This window comes from Solanum verrucosum, unplaced genomic scaffold (assembly GCF_900185275.1).
Source record: "Solanum verrucosum unplaced genomic scaffold, falcon-dt-bn FXZP01000049.1, whole genome shotgun sequence".
NCBI lineage: Eukaryota > Viridiplantae > Streptophyta > Magnoliopsida > Solanales > Solanaceae > Solanum > Solanum verrucosum.
The window spans coordinates 1,729,086-1,747,642 of record NW_026020221.1 but is presented as its reverse complement, the minus strand read 5'-3'; the positions used below and the strand labels follow the sequence as shown (position 1 = coordinate 1,747,642).

The 18,557-nt window shown below is 39.0% G+C and overlaps 2 protein-coding genes and 1 non-coding gene across 3 annotated transcripts; 2 read left to right on the top strand and 1 right to left on the bottom strand.

Moving 5' to 3' along the window:
• Positions 1-10,580: 10,580 nt before the first annotated feature.
• On the bottom strand, positions 10,581-10,687 carry LOC125831788 (small nucleolar RNA R71). Its single transcript, XR_007443196.1, has one exon. It is a non-coding gene; the product is annotated as a small nucleolar RNA R71 (small nucleolar RNA).
• A 600-nt stretch (positions 10,688-11,287) lies between these two features.
• Positions 11,288-12,406, top strand: LOC125831073 (uncharacterized). Its single transcript, XM_049510265.1, has 2 exons — positions 11,288-11,598; positions 11,755-12,406. Exons 1-2 carry the CDS (start codon positions 11,288-11,290, stop codon positions 12,404-12,406), a joined length of 963 nt encoding a protein of 320 aa, XP_049366222.1.
• A 2,201-nt stretch (positions 12,407-14,607) lies between these two features.
• On the top strand, positions 14,608-15,421 carry LOC125831072 (uncharacterized). Its single transcript, XM_049510263.1, has 3 exons — positions 14,608-14,832; positions 14,932-15,155; positions 15,241-15,421. The coding sequence occupies exons 1-3, from the start codon at positions 14,608-14,610 to the stop codon at positions 15,419-15,421; spliced, it is 630 nt and encodes a 209-aa protein (XP_049366220.1).
• Positions 15,422-18,557: the final 3,136 nt, after the last annotated feature.

Genomic DNA, 18,557 nt, shown 5'->3' with positions numbered 1-18,557 from the left:
TTAATGGGGTCGTTTTTAATTGTTTTATTTCACATATATAAATGGTTTTAAGTCTTTAAACACTTATTTTACTTCATTATTCTCACACATGGTCCCTGGACAGGGCTGCCTAAGTTGAGGGTCTTTTAGTAATTTTCAAATCAGTTAGTTAATTAATGGGGTCATTTTTAATTGTTTTATTTCACATATATAAATGGTTTAAAGTCTTTAAACACCTATTTTACATCATTATTCACACACACCTAAAAGAGTTCATCCCTCTCAATATTTCTCTCTCTAGAAACCTCCATTGAAGAAGAAGAAGTGAAGGCTAGGGCTTGAAGAACCAAGGTGTTTCTTCTCCAATTTTGAGGAAAACTCCATCAATGTATGGTAGTCTTCTTCCTTTATTAAGTTTTATTCAAGGAGCCCCTTCAAAAGATGATTTCAAGTTTCCAAAATCTCCCAAAAACCTAGGGTTTTCAATCCAAGCATGTGTTCAATTTCAAAACATTTTCAAAGGTTTATACATGATGATTTATGATGGAATTGATGAATTAATGGTGAATTATGATAAATTCCCCTGTGAACCCATGTTTCCCCCAAAATACTAAATTTGAAGTTTGTGATTTGGGTTGATTGATTATGGGATCATGTTGAATTGTTTATGTCTATGTTGAATTAGTTATTGAATCATGATATTTTCCTTATCTAATGTAGTATTCTAGATGTTTGGTTTTAGATTGATTTATAGCCTTGAAGGGCAAAGTATGAAGGATATATGTATGATTATGATGTGAAGTATATGCATATGGTTACTATGAAAGTATTATGATCATGTTTAGAATGCAATTATGTTAGTATTGAAAGTTTATTCTCAATTAACACTCATGAATGATGATGATAGAATGTGAAGGATTTCTTCAATGTATTGTTGCATCTTGAATTGGTAGGCTTAGGCATCCTCTTCTTGTATAAATGAAAGTAATATTGATTGTTGTATCTTGAATTGGTAGGCTTAGACATCCTCTTCTTGTGTAATGAATGCATCTTGACATAATGAAAATGAACCGGTAGACCTAATGTTGGTAGCCCTTTCATAAATGAATGATGGAGTATTGTAGGCTATGTCTTGAACCGGTAGACCTAATGGTAGTATCCTTCATGATGAGTCTAGAAACTAATGTGATGATAAACCTTGAATCGGTATACCTAATGGTGGTAGCCCTTTCATGTGTGAAATGATGAACCTTGAATCGATAGACCTAATGGTGGTGGCCCTTTCATGTGTAATGTACCTTGGGTCTGTAAACCTAATGTTGGTGGCCCTCTCAAGTACTACAATAATGTTAATAAATACTACTCGATGGTAATGGAGGCTAAGTACCGAGTGGATATGGTAAGATGGAAGCTTTTCCAACGTTAGGTCGGGTTTCAATGAACATCTTTCTTATCCCATAACTATGTGCCTGTTTTATTTTTAAAATAATGATTAGACTGGTTTTAAGAGTCGTCACTTAATTTTTAAAGAGAAATTAAGAAAACTGATTTATTTCAAAAAGACTAAAATAGAAATCTAATGAAAATATTAAAAGGGTTTCGGGGTTCATATTAGTATTTCGGGAAGGATTTGAAAGGACCTGAAATGCCCGCTAACACGCGGTTATCTGATAATTAATTATTTGGCTAATGTTTTAAAATATGAGCATACTTAAATAAGTTGAGAAGTTTAATAACTTTTAAAAGATTTAAGCTATCTTAAAAAGGGAAGGGAAATATTAAAAATATTACTTAAGTAAAATATTTTACAAAAATTATATTTTAAGATCAAAGGAATTGAGTGCTTAATTAATCGATTTTTTAGAAAATTAATTCGGAATGGCTATCAGTCTGGAAAATTAAATTGTAGTAACCTTAAGATTAACAGCAAGTAACGACAGGTAAACAAAAATAAAATAATAGAGTAAAGAAAGAAATTTGGGCCCAAGCCTGGTTATCTGTCCGCCTGGGCCAGTACTTGGGCCTATTTTCGTTTTGGGCCTTTGGTCCAATTTTCGCCACCTTCTATACATGTCCTAGACTAAATTTTGAAACTTATTTCTTTGGACCTTAGGCCCATCTTCCACCTGTCCTAAACTATCAAGATAATAGCCAAATAAATGGGCTTAAGCCCAGAAGTAACAAAATACAACTCTCAAAATGTGGGCTTTTTGGCCCAATTTCCTCAATCTTTCTGATTTGCAGCATATTCTTTCAACTCAGGGACCTGTTCGTCAATTTTTATAGGCTGACCGACTCCGATGAAAAAGGAATTTGAGCCTTTAAGGCTCTCCCGAGATGCAAGGAAGAATATGAGAGTTCGTAGCGAACTCGGATGAATTTCACATGCATAAAAAGGGAGAAAAAATTAGCATACGACCCAACCAAAATGGACAAAGAAGAAAATACTAAATTATGCAAAGCAAAGAAATGAGATATGTTTATACTATCATATAATTTAAAGAAATCATATAAGGTTGAACAGAAAGCTTAAAAGAACATGGCTAAAGGACATGATGACTATTTATACTTAATAGATTAACATGGTAGCTAACGAAATGCAACGATGATCAAAAGGCGAACTTCACTTAATTACTAAATGTTATAGTGAACAATACCTTTTGATGAAAATTAAGTAAAGGTGAGCCAACAGGGAAAGCTACTGACATTATTAACATATATGTCATGCCCCGAGACTACACCCTGGACGTGGCCGGCACTCGGAGACCATTTATGGCCCCCAAGCAAACCCTTGGCCTGGCCTTTTTAACTCAGCTGAAACTTAACTCAATGCAATGAAAGGTCATAAAACAACCCTACTGATAAAAATTTGGCCAAAAAGGCAACTCAAGTCTCAAAATAGAATATTTACATATATATACATAGATGAGAGACTCAAAACTAACTGACTGATTGTCTATAAAGCCTCTATAATACTAAGATGGATGTTGGGACAGACCCCGCAACATCCTAATAAAACAAAACTAAGAGAACAAAATAATCGAGTCCTCCGGAAAGCAAGGAGGCTCACCACTGACTCTGGAGTGCTCAACTAGATCAACGACGTGATGGATGCTGATCTTGGGTACCTGCGTCTGCATCATCATAAGATGCAGGCTAACTGGCATCAGTACATAGAATGTACGAGTATGCGAGCAGGAAAGCTAAACCACAACTTAAGATTGAAAAGAGTGCAGGAGAACACTTACCTTGGCTCTGTTCGACTCATGAATGACTGAACTCAATATATAAAACAATAAGACACATGCAATACATAAGGCTTGTAAAACATTGTAAACAACTTAGTTCGTTAAAGATAAAGCAATAACAAACTCAACTTTACTTATATAAAAGTAATATAACTTTAGTGGGAAATTCTTTAACTGACAACCACCACTATGAGCCCTAGTGGTGATACAACATTTTACCTCATGTTGCCCAAGGACCATCCTATACCTTGTCGTGATATAGGACCTTACTTTAACTTAATGGATCCACTAGCTTAATCTTACGTGATCATCTAAAAAGAATGACCCGTCAAGTCCCATGTTGGCTCATGGTTCTTATGGAGAGTTGAGTTAATATGAACTCGTGTCCCCAATTCGGTGCTCAATACTACTCCCAAAAATACTTTGGCTCATAAGTGTTTTTAAACACATATTTCTTTAATTTGAGATAATTGCTCAAAGCTTAGCTTAAAAATCTCTTTTTGGAATCGATGTTCCCTTTCTTACTCAAATGTGAAAAGCATTTAAAAGCTTATTTGGGAATACTTAGTTCCCTAATGACTTTTGAGAAATGGACTTGACTCTATACTCTTTACTTAACTTGAAACTCTATACTTTTTACTTGACTTGAAACTTGAGCCTTAAAATGAAGTTAAAACGTTCAATAAAAACTCTTTCAAAAGCTTTCAAGACTTGCTTGAACTTACTTCTTAACTTCTAGACTTGACTCTAACTTCACTTGACTTTGATCCTAACTTTCCTCGAATTTGGATTATGGATTCAAGGCATATGATCACATGTTTATGGATGAGTTCTTGATGTTTAGATGTACCTTGGGGTGTTGAAAACAACTATGAAACATAGGTACATTACCATGGAACATGCATGAGAAAGTGGGGAAAGGATAGGAAAGGTTGGCGCCCTTGGCGCTCTGAAAGGCGTGGGGCGCTAGACCACAAAGTTCAGAAGGGGCTTGCTGGTGCTCTGCTAGGCGCGTCGCCCCAAGGGCTGGACTTCAGAGTCCTTTTTGGGGCGCGCTGGCAGGCGCAACGCGCCACCCCTTTTCCCCAAAAACTCGATTTTTCTTCCTCCTTTGTCCAACTCTAAACCACCCTAACTTCAAGGGTTTTAACTCCAAACACTAAGAATCATGAAAATCCTCAACATACAAGAGATTCAACTCAAAAACACAACCAAATCATGTACTAAACCAACAAGACTTCAACAACACAACCAACAACTTCAGCAAACACAATCGATCTTTTCTCGAAAATAAAACAAGTTTAGCGTGTGGGGGAAATAACCAACCCAACACTATGAACTCACATATCTAGTAGGGATCACCCCCGATGATATCCACGATGATCTTTGACGAAACCTTGCTTGATCTTCTCTTCCTCCTCTTCTTCTCCTCTTTACTCACAAACCCTAACTCTCACTCTTTTTGAAAAAAAAGCAAAACTGATGTAACAATCAGCCTAACACCTCAATATAACCCAAGGAAAATGATTAGGAAAAAGAGCAAAATACCCTTACAATTTCGGGTGAACTGCCATGTGCCAATAGCCCAACTTCCAAAGGGCATAACTCACTCATACGAACTCGGAATCGAGCAAACTTGACTGCGTTGGAAAGGTCATTCCACGAGCTTCGCAAACATAACTGGAACTACACCTAAATCATCATGATCTAGGAGTTATGACTGCTCAAAGTTGGTCAAAAACTCATTTTTTTCCTACACTTACCAAATTTCCAGATTTTTGAATTCTTTCCAAAAAAATGACTATTTCCAATTCTAAGCCTCTTCATAGTTATTTCAAATTGCCGGATGTTACAATATACATGAATTAAAGAGGACAATGTAACAAGTTAAAAAAAAAAAAGGCATGATAGGCAAATCTCACATATTATCCCTTTGAAAGTAAAATAACACACTTCAATACTGTCAAATTTAGTACAGAGAACACTTAAACAAAGACAATTTTAAGAATAAACCATACTTGGATGTAATTAAAACATGCTAGCAACAAAGGGCACATATTAGAAAATTCTACCGGGAAAGCTAACAAAAATAAAACCACCTACTTAACTTAAAGAAACAAGGCAAGGAACATGACCAAGAAGAATAGACAAATAACCTTAAACCCACTTCTAACAAGATTAAAATCTATTCAAATAAAACAAGAGATTTGAAACTCAGACCGAATCAACTCACAAGAAGTAAACCATTTAAACATCAATGATTAAGCCCAAACGAGGCAGAGATAAGCCAAAGATTGTTCGAGGTAGTGAGAAGACGAACATAGAAGAGAAAGGATGAAACAACCAAGGCCATTTTAACGAAAGTGACTTAGATACATGTGTTAAAAATCGTCTGTTAGCATGTTTCAAAATTAAGACCAAAACGACATACATGTGAAAACTTGGTAAAATATAAGCTAAATTTAGCGGAGCAATCAATTCCGAACTAATACTACACTAGCTTGAAAAAACCATCCCAATACTGGTTGACAACAACAAAATAGCACACGAATCTTCAAAACTACCACACCTCAAAAAGCGAAAAGGGTGAACAATAGGCATCCCATTTGAGAATAAAGTCAAGAAAAAGCATAATATATTGCAATCTGGAAATGGGGAAAACAAACTTTGCTTTTTGGAAATAGATTCGACCAAAACAAACCGTATGAAGAATCAAAATGAACAGGGGAAAATACAACACGCAGCTTGATATTGACATCTCGGTTCATTTATTCAACTTGAGGTGAAAGAATGAAGGATATGACATCGAATATTGAGCAATAAAGTGGATTAAAAAACATTCAAGAGACAAGCTCAAAAAGGAAGAACAACAAAACAACACTCCAGATAAAGCAGCAGAGAAAACTCTAATGAATTTCCAAAGTTTAATTTGACATTACGACTAATCTCATGGAGACAACCGAGAATATAAGCCTCACACATCAATCATAACAGCAGCTAACAGCCAATAACCAACAGAACAATGATTTTCCAATATTAACAAAACAAAATAGAGAGAGATAAAGAGAAAAGCCATCGGAGGAAATGCTACCTTTTTCGGGCAGCGAACAGGGACGAGACGAGCTGGAATGACGACTTTCACCACGCAAAACTCAAACACGAACGACCAACCAGAAATCTGGGCAGAAACTTAAACCCAAACACCGAAACTATTATCTTCTCTACTTAGGAAGTGTATTTAGTGTGTGTTTTAAAGTATTTTGCTTAAGCTCTTCTTTGTGTTTTCGCTCTAATAAAAAAAATCCAACTCAAAATCTCCAACCCCACACAATGAATAAGAAGGGGTATTTATAGAAGGGAATTTTAGGGTTTCAAGGTTGGGGGGAAATGGATGAAAATTTGGATTCAAGGGCCCATTTCGAATTTCAAAACTCCAAAAATCTTTCATCATTAAAGGAAAACACATTTTTTCTTGAAATTTCAACCCATTCTGGAAGAGAAAAGGGAGACAGACGGTTGGGATCGACTCTCGTGTCCTTGGCGAGCAACGCGGCTCCATCTCAAGGCCACAAGGACGGATTCAAAACTGCTGGCGGATGATTTTTGTTATTGCGATTGTACTGTTGCAACAAGAAAGACGACAAAAAATAGCGTACTGCTATACCACGCACGCGTTCTCTCGCGCTGTGAACTTTTCGTGTGGTTTTCGTCTTTTTTTGTGAACGTTGCTATTGCTTAGGAGTTGTACACGCCACTTGGATGGTTGTTGTCGTTATTGTGATGTTCACCTGAAAGAGGATAAAGTAACTGTTGGGTTTCTTTAGTGAATAGAAAAGTGGGCCGGGTCAGGAGCGTTATGAGTGGACTGGGAATGGGTCAAAATTGTTGGAGTTTTGGACTGATGGGTTGGGCATTGGATGGGTTTCAATGGGCTGCTGAAAAGGAATAACAAAGGCTCAAAATGGGTCTTGCAAGGAATTGAAGATAAGGTAATGAAGAGGCTAAAATTGCAATTAGAAATGGCTACATGGATTTCAACTATAACCAATCAAAATTAAGAACGTAGCCAAATTGAATTCAATTATTAAATTCGGCTAGTAATTAAATAAGACAAATTAATATAATTAACCAACGAGCTTCTCCATCTTAATGAAATAAAATAATTAACTCAATTATAAACTATTAATTCAAAAATATAGACTATCGAATAATTAAACTAATTAAATAAATATTTAATTTAAACAAAATCTTTTTTAGACGATTTTTGAATATTTATAAAATATACAAATTATATACGTAATTATGTAAAGCATAAATATTATCCAAAAATTATAAAAACAAAAGTGACAAAACTATTTAAAATAACTTGAAAAATATTTTGAACTTTATAAAGTCAATTATTTCAAATCGTTTAGAATTTAAGAAACTCGATGATTAATATATATTGTTGAGGTCCAAAATTAGATGTCAACAACTGTCTGTCGTTTGACCTGGATTGATGAAATAAATTCGAGGCAAATGAAATTGATGAATCTAATTTTGGCCGACCACATCTCCATCTTTTAGAAAAAGGATTTTGGTACGGACTTTAGGAATTATGGCTGAACCCCAAAGATGGGTTTCCTCCATATCTTAGGCTATATGAGAATTCAGGCCAATTGTAGTTCGATACGCTTGAATTTACGCACGACTTTGAAAAAATTTGAAAGATATCGAATTATGAAGAGACCGGATTGCTCGGGAGTCAGAGTTGAGAGAGAATGTTGGAGAATAGTTGAGTTTTCAACATTGAGCCCGCCTACATATCCTTGAACTCAAGGAATCAGGCCGTTTGTAGTTCGACTCGATCAATTGAAAGGATATCTATTATGCTAGATAATCTTTGGTTCTGGAGGAGTGACAAATAAGTCGAGCATAAAAAAAAAGGTTTGCAACCTCTTAACCATGAAGGTGGAGCTCTTCATATCCATAAGTAAGAACTTACACGGACATAATTTCTAAAGCTCTTGGTGCATTGTCGCTCGGATTGGAAAGCTACTTCCGATGAACACCAAAAACTTTCCGGATGCGAAACTGAAACTGAAAAACTCCCAGAAAAACCCACATGCCTTCTAATAGGGGTGTGGTTTGATTGTGGTGAAAGTCGCTCCTCAGCTCGCGTCCTAAGAGTTTGATACTCCTCTTTAGACTATGTCCCAGTTTGATGCTAAGAAAAAGTACCACGTTGTGATGCATCCTTGTTGATGTCGTCCGCACCTGTGGTTGAGAATTCATCCTCTTGGATTCTCTCGACAAAGACTGAAATAAACTTGTTAGTAGAAACTGTAATTGGAAAAATTGGTAGCATCTCTTACGATGCTTTCTGATCTTAGGCATATTTATATGCCTAGAATGCTAATTATGACCGCATTTAAGCCTAGTTTGAAGTCAATATATATGTATTTAGAGTCTCATCGAGTCGTTTGCTTATTTATTGAGCTAACCAACATGATTAGTTGTGTAGGTAAGCTTAATGGGAGAAACGAGCACAAAAAGGGACAAAGGAAGAAATCTGAAGATTCGAGTCAAAAGAGAACAAGGAAGAAGCTGAGAAAAATGCATCAAGGCATTTACGTGTTCTCTCTGCGTCGCGCAAAGGAATGCAAGAAGTGGGTTGCAAAATTGACTTCTAGGCAGAACACCTCGTGATGCTCGCGCGTCGCGCAGAAGGCAAAAATTTCTTGGACTCGGAATTTGGAAGGCACCGCGCGTCATGCGCTTGAGTCCCATATTTGGCCGTTTCGAATTTTAGTATAAATAGGTCATTATTTTATTTTATTAATTATTCTTTTTCTGGGTTTTGAAGAACGACGACTTTGGAGTACTTTTTCAACAATTTTAGGGTTATTTCTCAAACTCTTTTCCTTTCAATCGTTTGATGATTCATAACCATTGTATGATTGATTATTGGACTATGAGTAGCTAAATACCCTAGTTATAGGGCTGTAGTTACATGATGATTGTAATTGATTGAGTTTGGTTTTTTGGGTTTATTAGAGACTATCACATAAATATTTCTTATGTTCTTATATTCCGTATTTCTTGATTGATCACCATAGAAATAAATTCATTGTCCGAATTGAACTCGGAAGAGGAATAAGAGGATAGAACATGGAGCATAAGGAGCTTGTTGAACTCTAAATAGCTAGGGTTGATTCGTTTCTTGGATAGGGATATACCTAGAGACCTCACTTGGGTCACCATACAGAAAGATAACTTAATGCTCGGTAGTTAATCATTTTATCCCCGCTCAATGATGTAGTTAGGGTGTTATCTATCGTAGGCGATTAGAGGTCGAGAGACCATGATCATACATCTAATATGTGACTTATTAATTCGATAGTTAATAATTACCCATATAAATTATATTGATTGCACGAATCCTGATAGAACCTACATCCCTGGACCTTTCCCAAATCATTGTTTGAAACCCGTGAAACTGAATCTTGTTAGTTATATTTTTTTAAAAAAATTAGAAATAGAAATAAACAACTCTTTAAATCTGGAAATACATTTGTGGTTAATTGAGCACTAGAGAAATTGATAGTTTCTAAGTGTGAGTCCCTGTGGGTACGATACCCGGCTCTAAAAAAGAGCCACTTTATTACTTGTACGATCACGTGCACTTGCATGTGCGATTAGACCGCAACAAGTTTTTGGCGCCGCTGCCGGGGACTTTAGAATTAGAAAGTATTTAATATTTTTTTATTTCTAAAGTTGAAACGCAAGTGTTGACAACTTGATCGTAACATTCCATTGTTGCAGGTTATTTTGATACTCCAAACTGGACAACGATCAAGGATTGTTATCACCTCTCTCAAAACCTAAAAGATTCATACATTTACATAGAAGGCAGAGACGATTAGCATATCTGGTTCCCCTAGTTATAGGTGAGCTAGAATCACCTGTACAAAAAACAGAGGAAGAAGAACCTGAGACAATGGCTGCTAAGTTGAAAGTACGAGACGTGACAATCCCATGCCCCACCAATGTGACTTCGTGCATACAGAAACGTGAACCTGGTGGGAGATTTGAACTGAAGCAGAGTATGGTGCAAATTTTGCACACAAATGGGCTGTTTACTGGTCTTTCACATGAGGATCCACAATTCATATTCAGAACTTCCTTGAGATCAGTGATACTTACACTCCAACTGGGGTGAATAAAGATTATGTGAGGCTCACCTTATTCATTTTCTCTTTGCTTGGGGAAGAAAAAAGATGGCTGAACTCAGAGCCTGCGAATTCAATTACCACCTGGAACGATTTGGCACATAAATTCCTCATCAAATTTTTTCCATTTAGGAAAACTGCTAAGTTGAGGAGTGATATTTTGAGTTTTAGGCAAAAGGGTGGTGAGAACTTGTACCAAGCTTGGGACAGGTTCAAATCGATGTTGATGAGCTGCCCTTATCATCATCAATCTAATGAGGTGTTAGTCCATACCTTCATTGAAGGGTTGGAGCCTAACACCAAGATTTTGCTTGATTCAGCTGCAGGTGGACAAGCCTTAAAGAAGACTTATGATGAACTGTTCACTTTGCTGAACCGCATCTCTCAAGGTAATCAAGAGTAGAACGGAGGGGGAATGAAATCGGTAGTATAGAAAACTGTAGGTATGCTGGAAGTAGATGCGATGACTGCTTTAACTGCACATATTTCTGCTATGCAGAATATGATGAGTACACATGTTAGCAACATAGCATTGAGACAACAGCCTGCACAGTTAAATGCAGTTCAACAACCATCGTCTTGGTGTGAGATCTGCGGAGGTAGCGATCATGGTGTAGAGGTATGTGGTGTAAACCCAGATTCTGTTAATTTTGTTGGAAATGCCCAGAGAAAAGGATGCCAACAAAACTATGAAAACTCATATAACCCAAGTTGGCGTAACCACCCAAATTTTCTTGGGGAGGAAATCAGAACTAGGGCCAAGGGCAAAACCATTATAGTCCACAAGGCAATGCCAATGGGTATCAACCGCAGGCATAAAGGGAGCAACCCAAGTAGCAATCCGGTAACATGAGTGTGGAGGAGATGCTGGAAAAAATTATGGCTGATCAAGCCCACTTAGCTACTGATGTGAGAGATAATCAGTTAGCTACACAGAATTTGGAGAAGCAATTTGGGCAGTTTGCTAGTGTCCAAAATTCACGACCGCAAGGAGGTTTGCCTAGAAACACTGACCCAAATCCTAAACAGGTGAATGCAGTAAGTACGCGTAGTGGTTTGCAATTGGAGGAGTTAGCTCCTAAGAAAAGAAACACTGAAGTTGTAAACAAAGAGAGTGAACCTAAAAAAGGTGAGCTTAAGGATAATGAAGTAGTTGCACCGTAAGAAAGAGTGCAACCAATAGTGAAACCACCTCCTCCATTTCCTCAGAAGTTAAAGAAAAAAAAGGAGGACAAATGTTTTGGTAAGTTTCTCTCTCTCTTGAAACAAGTTCACATTAACTTATCATTGGTAGATGTTTTGTAGGGGATACCCAGGTATGCGAAGTATGTGAAGGAGATCGTAACAAACAAAAGGAGGATGAAAAAGTATGAGACTGTGGCACTTACTGAAGAGTGCAGCTCCAGAATTCAGAACAAGCTACCCATTAAACTAAAAGATACGTGTAGTTTTACTGTGCAGATTACTATAGGGCAAAGCATTCATGCTCGAGGGTTGTGTGATCTAGGAGCGAGTATAAACTTGATGCCAACTTCTTTGTACAAAAAGCTGGGGTTGGGTGCTAAACCAATTACCATAATTTTGCAATTGGCGGATAGATCTGTAGCTAGACCTGAGGGTGTTGTTAAAGATATGTTAGTACAAGTGGGATCTCTGATTTTCCCAGTAGACTTTGTAGTATTGAATTTCGAGCCTGATTATGAAGTCCCTTTCATCTTAGGACGACCTTTCTTAGAAGCTGGTAGGGCAATGATAGATGTAGTAGCTGGGCAACTTACTATGAGAGCTTATGATAAAGTGAAGGTGTTTGATGTATACAAAGCCTTAAAAATGTCAGCTGTGTATGAGGAGTTGTCTGTCATAACTGTGATAGATCTTGAGGCAGAAGCTAAATATATTACAGCTAAGGATCCTCTGGAGCGAGTATTGGTGGGGGATGACATATATGGGGATGCTGAGGCAAATTAAATGGCGCAATTCCTTGATGTGTCACTTATAGTTACCTTTGGAGAGCGATGTGAGCCTCTAAATAGGGTGTTGGGTCCTCCACCTAAACCCTCCATTGAAGAAGCACCCAGGCTGGAGTTGAAAACACTGCCAGCCCACCTCAGGTATGCAATTTTGGGTGAAGATAAGACTTTACCAGTTATTTTTTTCTGCAGCATTATCTGACGAACAGGTGGAAGCCGCACTACTCATTCTGAAGAAGAGAAAATCAGCTCTGGGGTGGAAAATGTCTGACATCCATGGTATTAGACCCGCACTGTGTATGCAAAAAATATACATGGAAGAAGGGTACAAGGCAAGTGCATAGCATTAGCGGAGACTAAATCTATTGATGAAGGATATTGTCATAAAAGAAGTTATCAAGTGGCTAAATGCAGGGATTGTGTACCCAATATCTGACAGTAAATGGGTAGGTCCAGTACAGTGTGTGCCCAAGAAGGGTGGAATGACAGTTGTGACCAGTGAGAAAAATGAGTTGATCCCCACAAGAATACTGACTAGGTGAAGGATATGCATGAACTACAGAAAACTCAATGAAGCCACCAGGAAAGACCACTATCCGGTACCGTTCATTGATCAAATGTTAGATATGTTGGCTAGCCAAGAGTATTATTGTTTCCTTGTTGGTTATTCAGGGTATAATCAGATCGCCGTTGCACCTGAGGATCAAGAGAAGACGACATTCACTTGCCTATATGGCACATATGCGTTCAAACGCATGCCATTCGACTTGTGCAATGCCTCAGCCACATTTCAGAAATGTATGATGGCAAACTTCCATGATATGGTGGAAGATTTTGTTGAAGTATTCATGGATGATTTCTCGGTGTTTGATGAGTCTTTCGAACTTTGTTTATCTAATCTTGACAGAGTTCTTACTAGATGTGATGAGACCAATCTGGTGCTGAACTGGGAGAAGTGTCACTTTATGGTCAGAGAAGGAATTGTGTTGGGGCATAAGATCTCCAAGAGTGGGCTAGAGGTAGACAAAGAAAAGGTGGAAGTGATTGAGAAGTTGCCGCCACCAATATCAGTAAAGGGAGTGCGAAACTACCTTGGACATGCTGGTTTTTATAGGAGGTTCATCAAGGACTTCTCTAAAACTGCAAGACCTATGTGCAGCTTATTAGAGAAAGAGATGAAATTTGTGTTTGATGAAAACTGTTTGTAGGCTTTTGAGATGCTGAAACAGAAGTTGATTGAGGCTTTTATTCTTATTGCTCCAAATTGGGAGCTTCCATTTGAGGTGATGTGTGATGCTAGTGATATAGCAGTTGGGGCAGTTGGGGAAGTGCTTGGGCAGAGAAAGGACAAGGTGTTTCACTCCATATACTATGCGAGCAAAACACTTGACACAGCTCAATCGAACTACACAGTTACTGAGAGGGAGATGTTGACATTGGTGTTCGCATTTGACAAGTTCAGGTCATACTTAGTGGGAGCCAAAGTGATAGTCTACACTGATCATGCGGCCATTCGGTACTTGTTCAACAAGAAAGATATCGAACTTAGGTTGATTAGGTGGATCCTGCTACTGCAAGAGTTTGACCTCGAAATAAGAGATAGGAAGGGAACTGAGAACCAAATTGTTGATCATCTGTCCCGACTAGAGGATTCATCTCATGTGAAAAATGAAGGGCAGATTCGTGAAGAGTTTTCTGATAAGCAGTTGCTTGCTTTGGACATTGCTCAGGTGCCTTAGTATGCAGACATTGTGAATTTTCTGGTGAGTGGTTTATTTACACCTAGGGCATCAACACATCAGAAGCAGAGGTTAAGGTATGATGCACGTTTCTATATATGAGATGAGTCATATTTGTTCAAGCAGGGTCCGGATCAGATGATGAGAAAGTGTATAGCCGAGTAGAAGGCGACGCAAGTGTTGGAGAGTTGCCACGCGTCGCCATATGGTGGACATCATGGAGGCGAAAGTACTGCACATAAAGTATTGCAATCTGATTTCTTTTGGTTTACCTTATTTAAAGATGCTGCTTTATTTGTGAAAGGTAGTGATCAGTGTCATAGGATGGGCACCATTTCAAAGAGGCATGAGATGCCATTGAACAACATACTATGAGATCTTTGATATGTGGGGAATAGACTTCATGGGACCATTCACATCGTCCTGGGGTAATCAATACATTCTAGTCGTTGTGGACTACATGTCTAAGCGGGTGGAGGCTGTTTCATTGCCAACAAATGATGCCAAAGTGGTTGTCAAGTTCATTCGAAAGCATATCTTCACCAGGTTTGGAACGCCAAGGGCAATAATCAGTGATGGAGGTAACCACTTTATCAATAACTCAGTTCATAGTCTATTAGCGAAGTATGGGGTGAGGCACAAAGTGGCTACAACATATCATCCCCAAACTAGTGGGCAAGTAGAGGTATCAAACAGGGAGGTCAAGTAGATCCTCCAAAAGATTGTGAATGCCCAAAGAAAATATTGGGTTGACAAGCTAGATGATGTCTTATGGGCATATCAGACTATTTATAAGACATCGATAGAGACTTTTCCTTATCGAATGGTGTTTGGAAAAGCGCGTCACTTACCAGCTGAGTTAGAGCACAAGGCATATTGGGCGATTAAGAAGTTGAATCTGGATGTTAAGTTTGCAGGTAGGAAGAGAATCACACAGCTGCACGAGTTAGAAAAATTTAGTCTTCATGCCTACGAAAATGACAAGTTGTACAAAGAGAAGACCAAGAGGTGGCATGACAGGCATATTGTGTCCCGCACCTTTGCCTGGTCAACTAGTGTTGTTGTTTAATTCACGGTTGAAGTTGTTTCCCAGAAAGCTTCGATCTAAGTGGAGTGGCCCTTTTGAAGTTGTAAGAATGACCCAACATGGTGTTGTGGAATTGAGAAACAAGGATAAAAGCTCTACATTCCTTGTAAATGGTCAACGGGTCAAGCATTCTTTTAGGAAAGATCTGGATTGGAAGCTCGAAGAGTTCACATTGAATGAAGAATGAATCATGAGATGGGTCGTGTCGCGACGTTAAATCAGGCGCTACATGGGAGGCAACCCGTGAACTGCTGTAATAGTTAGGATTTATTTGTTTTTATTTGTTTATTTGAGTTCTAAAAAATAGAATAAAAAATATATGAGTCGTGCCACGACCAAAACTAAGGCGCTAGATGGGAGGCAGCCCATCGTGTTTTCACTAATAGGGTGTGTGCTGAACATATGCAGATGGTAGGAATTTGTGCCCAAGGATGTTAAGTGCCAGTCTCGCGTCCCGTAGGTGATGTTAAATTTTGCCTCACCTGGGGAAATTTGAGGTAGAGCCCTGCGTGGAGGCTCCGCGTCGCGCATAGGGTCCCGAAATTTAACTTAGATGGGACCAACACAAAAATCTACGTCACGAAAAAAGAATCACCAGGTGCCAGCCCCGTGTCGCATCTCAAAGGTAAAAAAAAATGGCCTCGTCTGAAATTATAATTCCAGAAGACCTCGTGTTTGCCCCGCGTCGCGCCTCACAGGTAAGTTTTTCTTTTTCTCATTAAATAAACGGGTTCGACTTATTTTGAAATGAGAAATAAACCGACCCACCCCCCTTTTTAACCCGAAATTTCCCCGATAAACCCCATCACTCCCAAACTCCTTTTCACGATTTTCCCCCCCGTTCTCCCCCTCGTTCGATTTTTCAAGCAACAACCTGTAAACGCAGAGTCATTCTATCTTTGGGTCTTGCTGATTTTCCCTAATTTTTTTCATCTCAGTTATGAGTTCTTGATTTTGTTGCTCGAATTTTCCCTTTCTGCTTGGAATGCTTGTTATTTCGAATGTATTGGGTGGGTTAGTTGTAGTATAGTAGGTTGTAGCGAATGGGTTGTGGGCGAAGGTAGAAAACATGTTTAGATAGGTGTTTCGAATTCTTGAGTAGAAAACATCTATTTTGGGGTTAGGTTTAAGTGGTAAATTATTTTGTTGCTTGATTTTTAGGGAGTTGGGGGTTGAGTTGATGTTCTCTATATCGGGTGTTTCTTGTTGGTCTCTGTGTGTTTCGAAGTCTGAGTAGAAATACATTGGTGCTTGGTGTTGTGGTCTGGTCATGATAGTATGTAGCTGGTACACATGTTGGGTTTGGCTTGTGCATGGGTAAGAATGTTTGTCACGTGTTATTGTGTGTTCGAATTCTTGAGTAGACATACTAGTTGTACTGGATATGTGAAGGTTCATGGGTTTATATTAATTGTGTGAAGTCTTGAGTAACACTATCTAATAGTTGTGTGGGTATAATTGATCTTGTCATGTCTGTCCGGGTCGGTGAATTTGGAACTGCCGTGAGTATGTGTTGATCATTTCTTGGGAAGTCAGAGTACCTAGATTGGGGCTACATCTAAATAAGTGTGGGGTGGTGTGCGCACACCACCCATATCTTTCTCATCGTTGTGTAGTTGTTTGGGCTGAATGTTGTTACATCTTGTAAGTAATCATGTCAAGTTCACAACGTCCCGACAAAGCAGTGGCCCAGCCGACCCTGAAGAAGCATCCAAGAAGCGGGAATGAAGTGAAAGCATGCGGACCCCAAAGGCCAAACTAGGTGATATGGAGTGAAAGCAGTCACTAAAGAAGGAAAAACATGGTACAAGAAGCATATCGAGGCCTCTTACTTCTCGGATGTCGGTATCGATATGGAGAGTCTAGCACGTGAGTTCCCACAAATTCTGAGGTGAATTAGGGAACTAAGGATGGATTTCGCATTTGCTGATCCAGGGGAGTGCAATCTACACATGGTCTAGAGTTTTACGCCAACTGGATGCCCAAAGCTCGATCTCACTATATGACTGTGCGAGGAAGGACTGTACCCATCACTACCACAAGCATCAATAATATATTGGGTATTTCAGAGGACGTTGATCCACTTGTGCTGACTGGGCTGAATATATCCCCTTCATACCGGGCCATCTGCCACTTACTATGCGGGTCGCAGTCCATGGCTCAATGGACTAAACACAGTGGGAAGAGATATCATAAATCTCTTCCCTACGCTCACATGTTGCGGGAGACAAGGGTTTGGCTAAAAGTGGTGATGAATTGCTTGATCTCGGGTTTACATTACACGGACATCACTCGTGACCAGGTGTGTCTGGTGTATGCATTGATGACGGGCATGGAGATGAACATTGGGGTCATCATTAAATCGACGATGCGAAAGGCTCGAGTCCACAAGGGGCATATGTATGCGCTTGGTGGGCTTATCACCAAAATGTGTCGTATTGCAGGGGTCTCGGAGGAGCCGTTGGATTATATGGCATCATTGTACCCTACAATGGTGGATATCACTCAGACAAAGGGGTCTGACACTGACTTCGGCCTGACACTGACTTCGGCCCGACACTCACCACTGCAGAGCGCCACAGGAGAGATGAGTTGATCATGGCCAGAATGTATGGCCTGGAGATGCTCCGACATAAGACTGGTGGCCAGACATCTACTGATCTGGAGATAGGAGAGGTCATTGCGCGCTATTTGCTGAATGACCATGCCAAAACATTGCTTGGCATTGGTCCTGAGTTCCGAAAGCCTATTGAGAAAGACATCCCGACTGATGAAGAGAACCTGCACATATGATCGAATGTGGACTCAGATTTTGAGGAAGAGATGGACCCAACACATGCGGGTGATGAGGCAGATGACGATGATTCCATAAAGGATTGATCAGAGAGTGTTTTCACCTTACCTTTCAAACTTGGTTGACATTTTAAAATGCATTGGGGACAATGCTATTGTATAAGTGTGGGGTGAGGTGAAAAGCATATATAACAAAAGCTAACATCCAACAACCAACAGAACAATGATTTCCCAATGTTAACAAAACAAAATAGAGAAAGAGATAAAGAGAAAAGCCATTGGAGGAAATGCTACCTTTTCCGGGTAGCGAACAGGGATGGGACGAGCTGGAATTATGACCTTTACCACGCAAAACTCGAACACGAACGACCAACCAGAAATCTGGGAAGAAACTTAAACCTAAACATGGAAACTATTATCTTCTCTGCTTACGAAGTGTATTTAGTGTGTGTTTTAAAGTATTTTGCTTAAGCTCTCCTTTGTGTTTTCGCTCAAATAAAAAATCCAACTCAAAATCTCCAACCCCACAC